Source organism: Pempheris klunzingeri, chromosome 3, assembly GCF_042242105.1.
Source record: "Pempheris klunzingeri isolate RE-2024b chromosome 3, fPemKlu1.hap1, whole genome shotgun sequence".
NCBI lineage: Eukaryota > Metazoa > Chordata > Actinopteri > Acropomatiformes > Pempheridae > Pempheris > Pempheris klunzingeri.
Window position 1 is genome coordinate 15,963,638 of NC_092014.1, and position 15,694 is coordinate 15,979,331.

Here is a 15,694-nt window from a genome sequence, read left to right on the forward strand (position 1 = left end):
TGTTTTCATCGTTAGAGACGAGCGCACCGGTGTCAAGTTACAAAGAAACACATGACATCCGGATAAAACTTTCAAAATAAAATTGTCCTCAACACGCCAGTTAAGCACTTTTGAGCGCTAACTTTACAGACGCTAAGTAAAGAAAGACAGGCATGAAGTGGCTTATTCAGGGCAATGAGAGCCTCTCTGGTACATCAATATACCTTTTGTCACCAAATCTCTCCTCACAGCTCATATTATTGATGGTAATGCTGTAAAGTCGCCCCAGTAACTCTTTTACTCTGTATTTTCCTTGGTATTTTATTCTACCTTATTATTTTTTATTCTACTCCATTTTTCAGTATAACATACTGTATGCCCTACCATAAGTCACACGCAGATCAGACACCACAGAAATGTGGGAGAAAGTACATGAATTTGTAGCAGTAGTTTCTGTGAAAACACTGTAGGCCATAATACTTTTTACTTTCTCGTGCTGAACCAAAAAGTTAATTTCCAGTACTGCACAATATGGTGATAATAGTACATGTAAGGCCAACGGTGGACTTAATGTTTAAAATGTCCCATAATGGGTGGGTGTTGCCTGCAGAATTTTGGAATTAAACATTTCAAGGAAAAGCATCTATCTCAAACACATTAGGGGAGTTTTTTTTCCCCTACAGGACACAGTTACTACAACATCTCAAACTGCTTCCTGTGTTGAGCACTGATGTGGTCTCAAATCAGGATTATGCCTCGATCCACTCGTAAGACCACATAATCAGGGAAGTCTTCCTCTTGGAAAATGTAATAACGGTCTCTCTCATCCACCTGTCAGGTTTAGCAAGGAAATGAGATGTGTTGTCGGCACTCATGGGTGGTCGACTGAAAGCACACTTGCCATGAGTTTAGATGGACTGAAAGACGGGATAGAAAAAAAAAAAAAAAGGTGACTTGGCCAATCAGTTCTACAGTGAAACAGGTAAACTTGTTCATGTCAAAACTGATAATAGGATACTGTGGACAGACTGGTAAAGGTTTAAAGAGCTTTAGCTCCCTCCTCTGGCCAATGTCGCTTTGAAAACCTGCATCAATTAAACCCACATTTTTACCGACCACATCAGGTAAATGCTTCCTATTAAAACAAATATAACATTAAAAAATAGCAAAGGATATCTAAAGATGAGGACTTGTAAATCATTACATGACATCAGCAATACAATAAACATATATTTTACTTTACAATGTCTTATTGTACAGGGTATTTTTTGCTGGGAAAGAAAATGTACAAAGCAGACCTTAAATTTTCTAATTTCCATTCCAACTACTGACAGACAGGAAGAAAATGTCCCTTTCAAAGTGAAGCAAATGTTTTACAAACATCCAAAATTAGCATTACCAGGCATTCCTACTTTGTTACGATGCATGCTAGTTATTCAAAAACACAACACCAGAGTCCAATTCAATACAAAGCTGATGTCAGTTTAGAGGAACGAGAAAACCAAAAGGATCTGAACAAATAAATAAAAAAAGTGAGCTCTGAAATTCTGTACAAGACTTCTTTGAATATCAATGTACAAAACATCACTTAAAAACCTTTGTAGCTTAAATTGCTGTTACAAATACACTTTTTTAAGCAAGTTTTTGTCATTAGCATACAATGTCTGAACACTAATGCACAAACATGGTCACTTGAGTTTCTGAGGTCTGGTGGAAGAGAAAAATCAAAAAGTCAGCTGTACAGGGAGGTTCTTAATTGTGTCAGTAATTAGTGTTTTTTAGAAAACACATTCAGTGAGATGTTTGAATCCAAGTTTATCAATGCTACAGTATTCCCTTTCCTCTAAACGGTCAAAACCTTCATTCTCTTGGCACTCAGCATACCAATCATAGTGGACCAACAGGCAACACTGAGTAATTTGCTGACACCTTTTCCAAGATAAAAAAAAAAAAAAAAATCCACATTTAATGAACCTACCAGTGGCTATTGGTTAAAGACACATCTGTTACTATGCAGTTATGGCCCTGCTCTTCTTGTACCAACACATGAATCAAAGACTTTGGGCCTCACGCAAGAACCACTTAGATTAGATCTTAAATTGATGTATGAATTATTTTCTTAGGTACAAAGAGAGTTCAGGTATGGTCCAGGCCTGTAGTAGGCCTGTCATTACAGGTATGATTCTGTATCAGCTCTGTAATGACGTTGGCAGGAATAGTAATATTTTTTCCCCGCCAATACAACAACAAATGGCGCTAAATTTATAAAGTGATCATCTCCTGGTTTCCAACATCAGGACCTGAAGCTCCACAGTGTGAAAGTTTTACTCCTGGGTGATGATGTGCCCACAGATGTAGCCTTGGTATAGTAACTTTGGTGTGCCGATTATGCTACTGATTAAATCTACCAATGCGCACCTGCTCGTGAACAGCTGGGATTCATCAGGTGGAAATTTACAGGTTTATGCAGTTAAGAGAATTTGAATTTGCTGAACCTGACTTGGAACATGTACAAGCAAACATCACAGAAAAAAAACCCAAAGAGGTTCAGGATGAGAATACAGAAAATGTTCTTGCAAGAGGCCCGTTGTCATGTATAAGCTTCACGTAGTGGCTGTCTGGGTTAATTTGACCAATTTCCACACATCACACATTGACTCTGTCTGTGTCTTTCCATCGCAGCACCTTAAGTCAATATACTGATGACAGTAATGCCCACAGGCATGGTAATGGCACTTTGAACTCTACTGCCTATGATGACAAATGATTTATTGACAAATGATTTATTTTTTAAACACGCTGGGATCATTTGAATCATTTTTCTGTCCGATTTGTCAGATGTAACTTTTGCGTGGGCTGCTCTTTAAATATAAAGAGCCCTTGATGACTCTTTGAGCCTCTCTTTTGCCTTTTTAAAATGCAGCCCTTTCCTCCCATGGCTCGAACCTGGGAGATAATGGTCCGACTGAGGATTCTGAATACCAGATGTGAGCATGCAGACCGACTGAGGTCTCTCAGATTTACCACGAACATCAAATTTCAGAATGTAGGATCTGGGGTCAGACTTGAGTTGGTGAGTCCGATGCAGATATTCAATTTACCTTTTGTCACCTTATAGATAAGTATCAACACTGCACTTTTAAAATAAAGTGTTACCGATTTTGTTTTTGTTTTTTTAAACTCACACCAAGTGAGATCTCTAGAATCAATGAGGCAGCATGTGTTGTTTCAGCTCATCTCCGTGCGTCTTTATTTTCATTTGGGAAGACAGTGGAGAGTTTCGTGGTGCTCGTCTGTGTATGTGCGTGTGTGACATGGTCTAGCGATGATCCTCATGTGCCTTTGCCGAAGGGCCCGCTGTGCCGCTGACTGTGGTGAGAGCTAAAACCAGAGTTGGGTGACTGATAGGCGGGTGATGCCGTACCATTCTCCCTTTCAGACTGCTGACACTGTGGCAGGTCCTTCTGGCATGGCTCCATGGTAACAGCCACACCGACGCCGCTCCGCCCCGACGTCATGCGCGTCACCTCTGACCAGGTGTCCTTCTCTGGGTCGTAGCACTCCACGCTGTCCAGGAAGGTGTTGCCATCGTAACCTCCTGTAAACATAACAATGATGTTTTGTTGCATGAGTTCAGTTTTGTTCAATTAAACGAATATTCCACTGATTTTGCACCACACAACTACAACATCAAACTCATAATGGACAGTTAAAAAAAATCTAAAATGATGCAGTGGAAACTGAGATATTGTCTTGTAAATGGAATAATATTATGATTAATGACGCCCTCATGATTCACAATACATAGATAAACGTTTAGTTCTCCAGCCACATAATATTTAGTGATGTGTTGTTTGATTGATAAGAGCAGAAAACTTCTTAATTATTCTTTTTTTTTTTTTTTTTTAAATGTGCTGCACAATCTTTTCAGTTTCACCATTCTTTGCATTTATAATAGGTTTTCTTGCAGTAAAATATAAAAACAGATTTGGATCAGTGAATAAATAAACCATCTTGTTTCATGAGCTCATATTAAAATTTAACACAAAAAATGCCTAGACAGCGTAAGAATGTCCTCATTAATATCAGGAACAAATGAGTTGGCCATAACCCTGATGAACAGAGCAGATGTGGTCAATCTATGAGACTAAAATGTGCAGGCAGCACACGCAGAAATGTTTCACTGGCCCTGATTTTAAATTAAATAAACTACGTCTGACAGCAAAATTACTGCTTTGGCTTGAAGCTTTTACTATCAACAGGCAGTTTCCAGTTACACCTCTACTCACCCAATACATAGATGCGTCCATGTAATGCAGTGACTCCAAGAGCACTGCGTCGGTGCCTCATGGAGGCAGCAAAGCTCCATGTATCAGTCTCCACGTCATAGCGCTCCACTGTGTTCAACTGGTTGGTGCCATCGTAGCCGCCCATCACAAAGATGCGATTCCCCAGTGAGCACACACCTAAAAAAAAAAAAAATGGGGTCAAGGGTTAGTTTATTCACACATTAGATCATTTTGTCTCGTTTATGTTTATATATTGGACAAAGTTTGAAATAAGTCTGTTAATATAATCTGTTACATTAGTGCAGTAGCCACTTACACTAAATAAACCTATTAATAAACTTAAATCATAAATAAAATAGTAAAAGCTTAACTTCTTAACTGCATCTCTAACTTTGTCAAAGACAAAATATTGATCCCATTATATACTTCATAGGTAATAGACAGTTTAAAAAAAACATTTGATATCTAAATAATGTAAAACTGGCATATACGTATATTTAAAAGAAAACACAAGACTCATTTCTGCTCTGCTGCTACTAAACCTGTGAACTAAGTCGGGCTGGATGACAAAACAACTTTGACACAGGATCCTGCTGAAATTCCTGTCAATAACTATGATAAACTTTGGACATTTGTACTCGAGCATAATCACGCAGCAGAAATGAATCTGACAACAGACAGTCAATTTGCACTTTTCAGCCTGCACATCAGAACATTTTTTGAGTTACTGGTGATGAAAGTGGCCGTCCTCTGGAAATGAGGAGTAAAAAAAAAAGGGGCACGAAAACGACAGCGAAAGTGAACTTCACTCGTCTTCCAAAGCTGAGGAAAGTGTTGACCTCTATTATAAAGAAGTGGTCTGGATATCTCAGAAGTGATGAAGTATGGTGAGTCCCAACCAAGACAGGAAATTGAAATCTCTCTCCCATCACCTGAAAAGGTCCTGGCTGGTACAAAGAGCAACAGCTGGAATCAAAGCTGTGACACTGCAGTTATATGGCATGTGTTTTCACATTTTATATCCCATTTTGATGTCAATAGCACAAACAAAAGGGCCTGTTGGAACAGATGATAAAACACATATATAACCTTTAGAAATAAGGATGGAAAATTTGCACGGCCAATTGAGAGTTGTGTTGCTTTCAGAGTTAACAAGGCTTTAATTAGAAAGTAGCTTTCCATCTCCTCCTTACCAGCTCCGGAGCGCACAGTGTTCATGGGTGCCATGGTCTTCCACTCGTCCCTCTCAGGGTTGTAGCACTCACAGGAGCTGAGCCGATTGGCCCCATCGAACCCCCCCACAGCGTAAAGCAGCCGGTTGATGACTGCAACACCCACACCGATACGGCGCGTCAACATGGGGGCTACTAACTGCCACTGGTCCCTTTCTGGATCATACCTGGAAAAGACGTTGATTTGTTTCATTATTATTTTCTATTTTTACTTGACATCTCTATTTAACTTGAAAAACCAGAATCCCTGCGCACTGCTAGCCTGTGACCCTGCTAGCCCAGCAGGGCTGCAGACAGAAACATGCTTCCTGTGAGACTCAGGGTGTCGCCAACTGCCATTTTCCACCTGCCATTGATGAATTTCACAGGTTGGACGTGTTCTCTTTTATTATTATTATTTTTTTTTTTACAGTCATTGTGGAGACTCTGGTTAATAATTGATATTTGTCACTGCTCTCCATCTGCGTCATTTAAGGAGCAATGTCAGAGTTTGGGTTAATCTTCAACTGTAAATTATGATTTAAATAACTCACTGTATTACAGAAAACCTGTCAGGTTAAAGTGCCACAGCTGCCTGTCTGGGTTTGAGTCATGCCTTCGCAGGAGGTCAAACACATTAAACACTTGCTGGTGAGACATGTAGATGGGCTTGGTGCTTAACATCCTTCAGCATTTTATTATTGATTAACATTCAGGTTGTTGCTGTCTGACCAACAGTCAAGGAGAAGCTGAACAAACAAAAAAAAGGTCTTTTCAAGTTGTGAATTATAAGATATGAGAAGTGGGTGGTTAACTCGGAGGTTATCTTTTGAATATAGTGAAATAGTGAAACAAGTAAAAATTGTTATTCAATTTTTAGTTTTAGAACACAGAATTATTTCCCTGTAGATAAAACTTCCTCATTGAAGCTTTGTGTGAACTAAAAACAGATTGGAGGAAGTGGAACAAAACCAGTTCATTTCCATGAAGTTACCTGAGTTCTGCTCATTCACTGAATACAGTTGACAGGCCAGAGCATCAACCTGTATTATAAATGTCCTCTGCTGGATCTTAGTCCCATATACTATTTATTTATTACTGGGTCAATACTGTACACCAAACCACAGAAACACATATTGACAATCAAATAAATCTCAATCCAATAGGCTTGTCACACGCCTGCAGTACACTGAAAGTAGTTGTACCTTTTGCTAGTTAAAGGAATTTATTATTATCAACAATAAATCATTGTCAGGAAAACAAATTCAGTATTGGTTTTGGTCTCTTCAGGGTAATTACTAAAGATAATAACAACTATGAAATAACACCAGCCTCTAGCATTTAAAGCTCCATTCACTTACCTTTCCACACTATTGTGATGGATGCACCCATGGGATCCACCAACTGCATATATCATGCCATCGATGACTCCGACTCCGATTCGGTTCCTGGGTACGCTCATTGGTGCACATGGAAGCCAGCAGTTGTTCATGGGATTGTAGCAATCCAAAGCATTCGAGTCCATGTTGCCATCAGGCGCGTTGTTTCTTCCACCAACAGCGTAGAAGAGTCCACTGATCACACAGGCTGCCAGGCCACTGCGGGGTACCTGCAGGTCAGCTAGCCTTAGCCAGACCCCTGAACAGGGATTAAACGCCTCCAGGTAGCTGAGAGACTGACGGAAATAACCCCCCGCCGTGTAGATGAGCTGCGGCACTTTGGGAGTTCGGCAAGAAATTACTTTGGTGGGTTTGTGGAGGGTGAGATCCTGAAAGATCTGGGCCAGGTAGTCTTTACACTGGGGGTCCCACTCCAGAGACTGGAGCTGGGCTTGCAAGAAGTTGGGTGTGAGGGAATGGCAGCGGACCGCCTGGAGTAAGGCCTGGACGTATGGTCGCCGGTTCTCCCTGTCGTAGCGCACCCAGGCCACACATGCCTGGAAGACTTCGGACTCACAGCGCACATTGAGCTCATCGCGGCTGATGAGGTTGACCAGCTGGCAGTGAGACAGGTTGAAGAACTCCTCCTGGGTCGCCACCTACAGACATGAGTGGGGACAAAAACATGTAAGTGTTGAGGTCAGATCAATTAAATATAGAGAAGGATTCCAAACAAATGTATACTTATAAGTGTCTATTAGTCATGATAAAACCCAAAGATGTTCAGTTTACTATCACATAAGACAAAAAAGCAGAAATTTTGAGCACTTTTGCTTAACAGAATTTATTAATTTGTCTAACACCACCTCATAGATTAATCCACTAATCATATCAGTGACAGTTGTGTTGTATTTAATTGTTCTGATCAAATAGAAAACAGGTCAGTAAATACTAACTGAAGACTTAAAATAAATCCAAACTCAAGCCAAGAAGAAAATCATGCCTTCGTGTGACAATTTGGTCAAATGTCAAGATTATTTGGAAGACAAAACATTAACAAGATAAAGCTTATTTAGACTAGCACACAGACTCAATACCCGGGAAATCTGGCTTCCTGCCTTGAGAGTCACAGTACATTTTAAAGCTGAATGCAGGACTTACTTTGAGAAAAACAAATTTGCTTTGGGACAGTGTTTATTTATCTTTCCCCATCTTTTTTTTTTTTTTAATAAAAGCTGATGAAACAAGTTTTGCAAAAACACTGATTTACCATCACATAGCTGCCTAACCTGCCTCTGCCCTGGCCATCTTATCAAATCAAGCCAAAGTTAATTTATATTTAAAACAACCACAGTTGGCCAAAGTGCTGAATAGTGGAGTGCATTCATTGGAGTGCAGATCTCTCCCAGGCGATCCATAGACATAACCATAACCTAAGCCTGTAACCACCGTAAGCTTTACAAGATAATTAATTAGGTTTTTTTTGTCTTAGTCTTTTTTTTATTATAACCTTTGGTCCTCCTTGTGTTTGTAATGGCAGAATAAAGCATGCAGTATAGTATACACAGTAACTGTTTAAATAAAGTTGTTGAGGTTGCGTGTAAGTTTAGTGGATCATAACATAGTGAATATATAATTGATCTGCACATGCTTCGATTCAGGAGGAGACTTTTTCATGGATGTCAGTTTTTGGGCTACAACAAAGGCCAAAATGTGGGCTGCAACAGACTAGGTACAGCCTGTTTTTAGCCAAGACAAATGTCTTTTGCTGTGTGATGTCAAACTGAAGTAGTTATTGATGACTACCGGACAGTTAAGAGTTAAGACTCAATTAGGGTATAAAACAGTTAGTAAAATAGGCATCAAACATTCTGAATCACTGCAACTGCGAGAGGTCATTCAGCATACAAGCATACATGTGAATGAAAACGTGAAGTGAATCAGTGAAGATAACCGCAGAACAACGGAGGCTGAAGTCAAGGTGTTGAGCTCAACTTGAACTGAAAGCCAGCGAGAGGAGGTGGGTCTTCAGCAGCGAACGAACAATCAGCCTATCAGCTTCTCAATATTGAGTGACTTTTCATTTCTTCTGTGCTGTACTCTTTATCTTTTGCAGTCAGGTACGCTCCAACCACAGGTGAACCCTCAGAGCGAGTCTGAATCATAGCCTGAATTCTTGACAGTCATTGCACAAGGACACGGGCCAGTTGTTAACAGGTCTGAAGCAGAAAAGTCTACCCGCAGAAACCACAATGGCACAAGTGAAAGTGTTTACTCACAGCCCAAAACACTGTTTAGAATAACAGGCAGCTGGCCAACATTCATCTAAAGCATGTGACTCCATTTCAATACACAGTTTATGAGATGTCCTGGTAGCCTAATGGTTGAAATCCATACCACATAGGGACCTTTGCTGCATGTCAAGCGCTCTCTTCCCACATTTCCTGTCTGTTTCTACACTGCCAACCGTGGAATAAAAACAATAATGTGAACAAATTGTTCATTATTACAGACAAAACGGTAGAGGATTCATTAGAAATTCTGCTCAAGCTTTACCTGGCTGAAGTTCATGTAGATGTACTCGCGGGCCTTCTGGTGTAGCTCCGTGCAACCAATCTGTTCAGCAAAGTTGGCGATGCCAATGGCGTTGCTGGGGTCGAGCTGCTGGACGAGGAAATCGCAGCAGGCCTTGACCACGCTGTCTATCTGGTACATGACGGCTCCGTTCATCACATGAATCACACACTTCTCCCCTACAGAGATGCTGGCCGTGTAGGCAAACTCGATCAGGCGGTCCATAACCTGGAGGAGCGACAAAGAAAATGCAGGGGAAGAGGGTGAGGTAGACAAGAGGGAGAAGCAGACGGGTGACAAGGGAAAGGGTTGGGGAAGGAGGATGGCATAGGGCAGAAAAGAAGACAAAGTTATAGGGAGGGAAAAAGGAGTAAAAAATAAGGCTCTTATGCTACTTGTGTGTCCATTCATTTCTCCCGGACGGGGACAGACTGATTGGCATGAGCCAACAAGAGGCCGATCCTGCGTCCATGTGAGTATCTACATGAGCCTGGTAAACATTATAGGGTGAGGAGAAGAGGTCAGAGTGTACCTTTCACTGTGTGCACTTCAAATGCACACAGTAAGATCTTAATTGTCAAACATCACTGTGACATTTTATGTTGTACCCTGAAGGAAGAATTTCACGCAGAATTTCATGGATATAATGTTTTAATGATCTGTTTTTTTTTTCCTCATTATTGTAACATTATCTATATATTAACTTTACTGCATAATACTGATAGAGCTGTCAAATGTCTTCTTATGAATATACTGGCGTGTAAACAGTAACAAAGTGGAGATGGCATTCAAAGCAATTAGACATTTTATCACAGATGAAACCACTGTGTTAATTCAAATGGTTTTGAAATTATACAACATTTCCCATAAACCCAGTTGTTCTTGTTGTAAGGATGATGCTACCACGGAAAAGCTAAGCACTGATTTATGTTTGAAGGATAGTGTTTCTGTTCCTGTTTGGCACTGTAGGTATTGGGCAAATATAACCTAGTGTGTAAATGCAACTGAGGTCTCAAAACACACGCAATGATTTATTGGCATTAAAATGTTGCATCTAACACTTTCAAGGCGGTCATAACACCAATCGCCTCTACTGTGATGAGACCCTGATTCATGTTTACTGATGTGTGAGGGAAACAAATCAAATAAAGCAAATCTTTCTGACACGAAAAGACGACACCCGACTCACCTTGGGGTGGATCCCCTCGATGGGCACCAACTCCATACCGCACTCCTTCAGGCCGTTGGTGAACATGGCCCTGAAGACTGGGGAAGAGGAGGCCAGCACCACCTTGTGAGCCACAAAGTCCACCTCCTCCAGGTTCTTGTAGCGCACACGCAGTGTGACGTCGCACAGCTGACGCTCCAGACGCAGCTCGTTCATGATGGCGAAGGCGGCTGCCGTGTGGCTCTCTAGCGTGTAGCTGAAGACGCGGTGGCCGTTGCGCGTGGATGGAGTCACCAGCGCTTTGCATTCTGTCAGGCACTCTGTCATTTCCTACCCGTTCTCCTCCTCCTTACTCTCTTTCTCAAGAACAGCGTGCCGTGTTCTGGGGCATCATTGCACAAGGCGCAGCCATGGGTAAAATAAAAGTTTAAAAAAAAAGAGTTTGATCTGAAACTTGGCAGACGGCTAAGCAGAAAGCTCCCGGCTCTCCTGGATGTGCCTGATATTTTGTTTGTGTGGCAGAGCTCACGTTTGAGTTTGATTTATGTGGACACTGAGAATTTTCTTGCTCTGTTCAGCACTTGAGTCCAGCCATTCTGCTCATCATGGCATTACTAGAGACGTCTACATGAGCTGCCAGTCATGGCTAGTTGCATTTTTACATGTTGTGCTTCCAACATAATCAAAAAACCTGGAGTTCAGGCCTTCTGTGGCTTTATCTGAGGCAGATCAAAGTGAAAGAGTAAAAAGTACTGAATGTTTTTATGACAAAACTCAAAGGAATCTTAGTTCAGCTGTTTGTGTTGTTTTTCTTTCCACTCTCGAAGGAGCTACAGAAACTTGTCAGCAGTGAAAAGGAAAACTGTCCGTCTGTTGGCTAGGGAATCATCATTTGTGGAGTTTCTTGGCCCCAAAGGAAAAAAGAAACACATTTGAAGATTGACCTAAATGCTTGGCAGATTTACCACTGGGGCAGGTCAGCCTTGCATAGTGATTAATCTAGAGAGGAGAACAAAATCTGATTTACTGCTTCATTTTAAAGAGGTAACAATTAAAGCTCCTTTCAGAGGGCTACACTTCTGCTGAGAGCTGCAGAGTCACAGACTGTAAATGAGGCAGTACACAGCTTGTTGACTTGAAAAAATAAAAATGGGATTGAGTGCCAAAAGTGTCATAAGTGTCACTTGGAGCCCTTGCTGGGGGGGGTGGGGTGGGGTGGTGGGTGTTTGGTGGCTTTCTCTGGAGACGCCTTCCTCGAGGTTGCCCAGCTATGGAATTTGTTTGCACCGCTGTGTTTTCTAGGAAGCTGTAGGCTCAGCTGACATCTGAGGAAAAAAGGCACAGGAGACACAGTGAGCTTGTACGCATATACAGTGGTCACACACACATTACTTAGGCACCGAAGCAATTCATAACAGTCAGTTTATAAACCCTGCTGGCTGCCGACAAACACAGAGTCTCATGCAACAAGAGGCTCAGCACCGGTCGTCATCCATCAACTCTGAAAGTCATGATGATAAATAAACTTTTGCTGTCTGACTTGTGGCGCACTCTTCCTGGTGCAGTTCATTGGGGTCAAGTCTTCCGCTTGTTCATGATGAGTATGCTTCACAAGTCATCATAACTCATAAAAAAAAAAAAAAAAAAACTGGTTCCTTTTATTGTTGGTTATAGGTGTGTCTGCTAAGAGGAAGATTCAATCTCACATTCCCCAACTCGAGAAAAGAAACTAACAAACATCTGAATTGAGTCATGTCTGTTTTGGAGGACGACAGAGTGACTTAAATTAGGCTTGAATTTAGCTGGCCAGCATGACATAGTGTTTTTACTCTGTCCTGTGATCGGTCCAGCTGAGGGCTTGAACAGGTTGTGCAACAGCCAAAAAAAAAAACACCCAAGCACCCTCTGACGGGCTCGTACTAACAGCAGACACAACCAAATGTGTGCACACAAGCATGGGACAATTCAGCGAAAAAACATCTTTCAATCAGTATCAAGGGCTGATGATAAAACAAACAGGAGATCGCTATATGTCCGCTATATGTACATCCTCTACTGCACAACATTAAAATGACCTAAAGGGATACTGCAAAAAAAAAAAAAAAGCCCCTCTTTTGTGTCAAACGTGTTTTCTCAACATAAACTGTCTGTAACGGTGACACACAGCTCAAAGAGTGGTCAGCAGTCACTAATCGTCTGTCTGGTGTTCTCTTTTCACGATGTGTCAAAGTTGCTCCACAACAATGCAGCTGTGAGTGTGATATAATAAAACAACCATAAGTTGTGCATGCATGCATAAATACACACACACACACGTCACTGAAGTGGTGATAAGAGGACGCAGTGCACAGCCCAGGTTATATGGCCTTGCCTCTTCTAGTTTTGCAAGTAGGTTACTGTGTCCTGTTCTTTAATCAGTTCACAAATCATTTGTCAGTAAGTCCTGGCATTTTTTATTTTATCAACAGATGGTGACACGTCAGCGGCCATCACAGAGCTCGTCACAAAAGGCAGTCAGCCAGCAGTCAGTCCCACTGTAATATGAAACACACTGTGATTTTGATTTACTGCTGCGCTTTTCTGCCTCCAGGTTTCTGGGTAAAATAGTTTCACTGGAGAACATATTGCTCAACCCGCTCGCTCTCTGAGGCAGACAGAAACTGCTCACTGACAAACAGGCTGCCTCAGTCTACGTTTGTACCTGCTGCTTCGCTCTGATCATTCATTCACTTTACACACACACACACACACACACACAGCAGCAGTTCCAGGTAGGCCATTAAAGGGTGATTGTCTTTAGAAACAAAAGCAGGTGTTCCCCTTTTTTAATGCTGAGTTGAACAATAAGCACTGCGGGACATGCTGCTATAGTTTGGTCCAAAGAAGAAGACTGGAGAAGACTCCATTAGTCGATTAAGCAGCATACACATAACATAAAATTTGGTAATCACATCATTGATTAAATCATGTTCCAAGTGATAAATGCTAGTCTCAGCTTCTAAAATGCGGCAGTAAATTGATTTTCTTTGGGATCTGCATATTTTTTTGGCCAAAATAAGATCCCTTAAGGCATCAGCATGGGCTCAGACATTTCATTAACAAAACAACTATGTATCCAACTCATCTCCATTATCAGTTTATCTGATCACGATTTCCATATCCAAGGTGACATCTTCAAATCTCTCATTTCGTCTGACTTAGAATCCAAAACCAGCACAGTTTACAACTGTATACAATGGTGTGTACAACAATAATAAAAAACAGAAAAGCTGAAAAAAAAGATAATACTTAGCACTTGTACTCTAAGCATGACTTAAATGATTATGTAATATTGCTGATATTCCAGTTCACTTCCATTAGTTGACAGATTGTTGCAGCTCTACAAACAGATACTGGCTTCATTGAGGAGATAAACAAAATATAAATCCAGATTAAGTGCACTGAGTGGTAACATCAGTGGGTCACTGTGTTTAGGGATGGTAAGAAGATTTCCTCTGTAATTTGGGACTGGTCTCTGCAACACCCTCAGGGAGCCCTGACAGACCCTGTTCCCCGGGTTGGGAAGCCCATGCCAGGCCTGCAGTCCCTGGATGCCATCCAGCAGGGATTGCACAACAACCGGAGCGATTTAAACTTTCAGATGACACAGTTTGATACGAGTTAGACCCAAATGCGGGTGTTTAACGTGCTTGCAGAGACACTTGGCAGGGAGCTTTCCTCCGTGACTCATCCTGAACTCTTCGGCGAGCAAACAGTGGAACTGGCTGTACCAAAACATGACCCAGAAGTGGAGCCAGTCCTTACATAAACCCAGATGGATTTAGATCTGCGCGCCATCTCCCTCGCATTAGCAGCTTTCACACAAAGCATCGTTTCCCCTCTCGGGTCCAGTCACTAAAGCGATGGTTATTTCTGCGGCTGTTTTGGTCAAAATAAAACAAGAGCGCTGGCGTGCGCCGAAAATAAAGCAAGGGGAGCAGAGAGGGGAGCGGAGCGGCTGCAGTCCTCTGTTTGCTTTAAAGTGAACTCGGTGTATCCACGGCACACACGGCCACGAATAACAAGTTAAACGTCTCGGAAACAGAGCTGACAACGAACCAGGCTCCTAATAATAGACAGTAGCGTATCGGCGACCCGAGCAGAAAAAATGCTAACAAAGCGCTGCTGAAACACGCTCCTACAGCCAGCCTCCTCCTCCTCCTCGCTTTTTAAACCTAACAACGGCACAGTTCGTTTTAGTCGCTGCTAGTGGAGTTAATCTGGAAATTAAAGAAACTCACGTAGTCTAGTTCAATCCCTCCATCGCGGTCTGCCGAGCTGTAGGAAGGAGGAGGGGGGCAAAGCTGTAACTCACCGTGACTAAGCATTGTACCGGTCTCCTCTCGCTTTCACAATAAGAGCCCGCCTCCACAGCGCCGGACCCGCCTCCGTTGACGCTTAATCGCAGCGAAATACGTCCCGAGGGAGGGGGCTTTTATTGAGAAGGAGCGCCCAGAGTGAGGGAAAAGCAGGGCCAATTGATGGCAGGGTGCCAAAAACTGTGGCTGCAGCGTCAATCAAATAATTGGCAAATATTATATATATCACCTGCGTGATGTACTTTTCTCTGTCATGTATCCAAGATGTACGTAAGATGAGAGACTTTATTTACTTTAATTGTCTCACACCGGGTAAATTCACTTGGTACAGCAACAGAGGAGACGGAAAAGGTGCAGAAATAAAGTGTCAGTAATAGAATTGGTGCAAAAACAAGGGATATAACAAAGTATAGAAATAAATGCACATATAGAAATATGAGGCAAAGTATAAAAGATATACATGTGTGTATTGCACAGCATACATATCATTTTAAATCACTGTGACTGAATTTTGAATTTCCAACAGGAAATCACTAAAATGCTGCTATTTGTTGGTGTTAAATGAAACATGATGGTGCGCATGAGACATGATTATGATGTCTCCCAATTAAACATAAAACCCAAATTGTTTCCTACTCACCTTGCTTGTTAGGTTTCCTTCCATGTTTATGAATATCTCCCACAGTACATAACAGCAGACACAAATATCCTTGCTCCAGGCAGGTGCTGACACACC

At 41.7% G+C, this 15,694-nt stretch overlaps 1 protein-coding gene across 1 annotated transcript; it reads right to left on the bottom strand.

Annotated features, from left to right (window-relative positions):
* Window positions 1-2,816: 2,816 nt before the first annotated feature.
* keap1b (kelch-like ECH-associated protein 1b) lies at window positions 2,817-14,971 on the bottom strand. Its single transcript, XM_070827786.1, has 7 exons — window positions 14,881-14,971; window positions 10,622-11,925; window positions 9,415-9,660; window positions 6,841-7,517; window positions 5,462-5,667; window positions 4,269-4,445; window positions 2,817-3,577 (listed from the first exon to the last, which is right to left on the bottom strand). Exons 2-7 carry the CDS (start codon window positions 10,925-10,927, stop codon window positions 3,312-3,314), a joined length of 1,878 nt encoding a protein of 625 aa, XP_070683887.1. The 5' UTR covers window positions 10,928-11,925; window positions 14,881-14,971; the 3' UTR covers window positions 2,817-3,311.
* Window positions 14,972-15,694: the final 723 nt, after the last annotated feature.

What these genes read in the sequence shown, in the direction of transcription:
- keap1b (XM_070827786.1), bottom strand. Translation starts at nt 10,927, where the DNA reads ATGACAGAGTGCCTGACAGAATGCAAAGCGCTGGTGACTCCATCCACG. An exon ending in TCTACATGAACTTCAGCCAG is followed by an intron (nt 7,518 to 9,414) that starts GTAAAGCTTGAG and finishes TCATGTCTGTAG; the next exon opens with GTGGCGACCCAGGAGGAGTT. An exon ending in TGGACGCATCTATGTATTGG is followed by an intron (nt 3,578 to 4,268) that starts GTGAGTAGAGGT and finishes TTATGTTTACAG; the next exon opens with GAGGTTACGATGGCAACACC.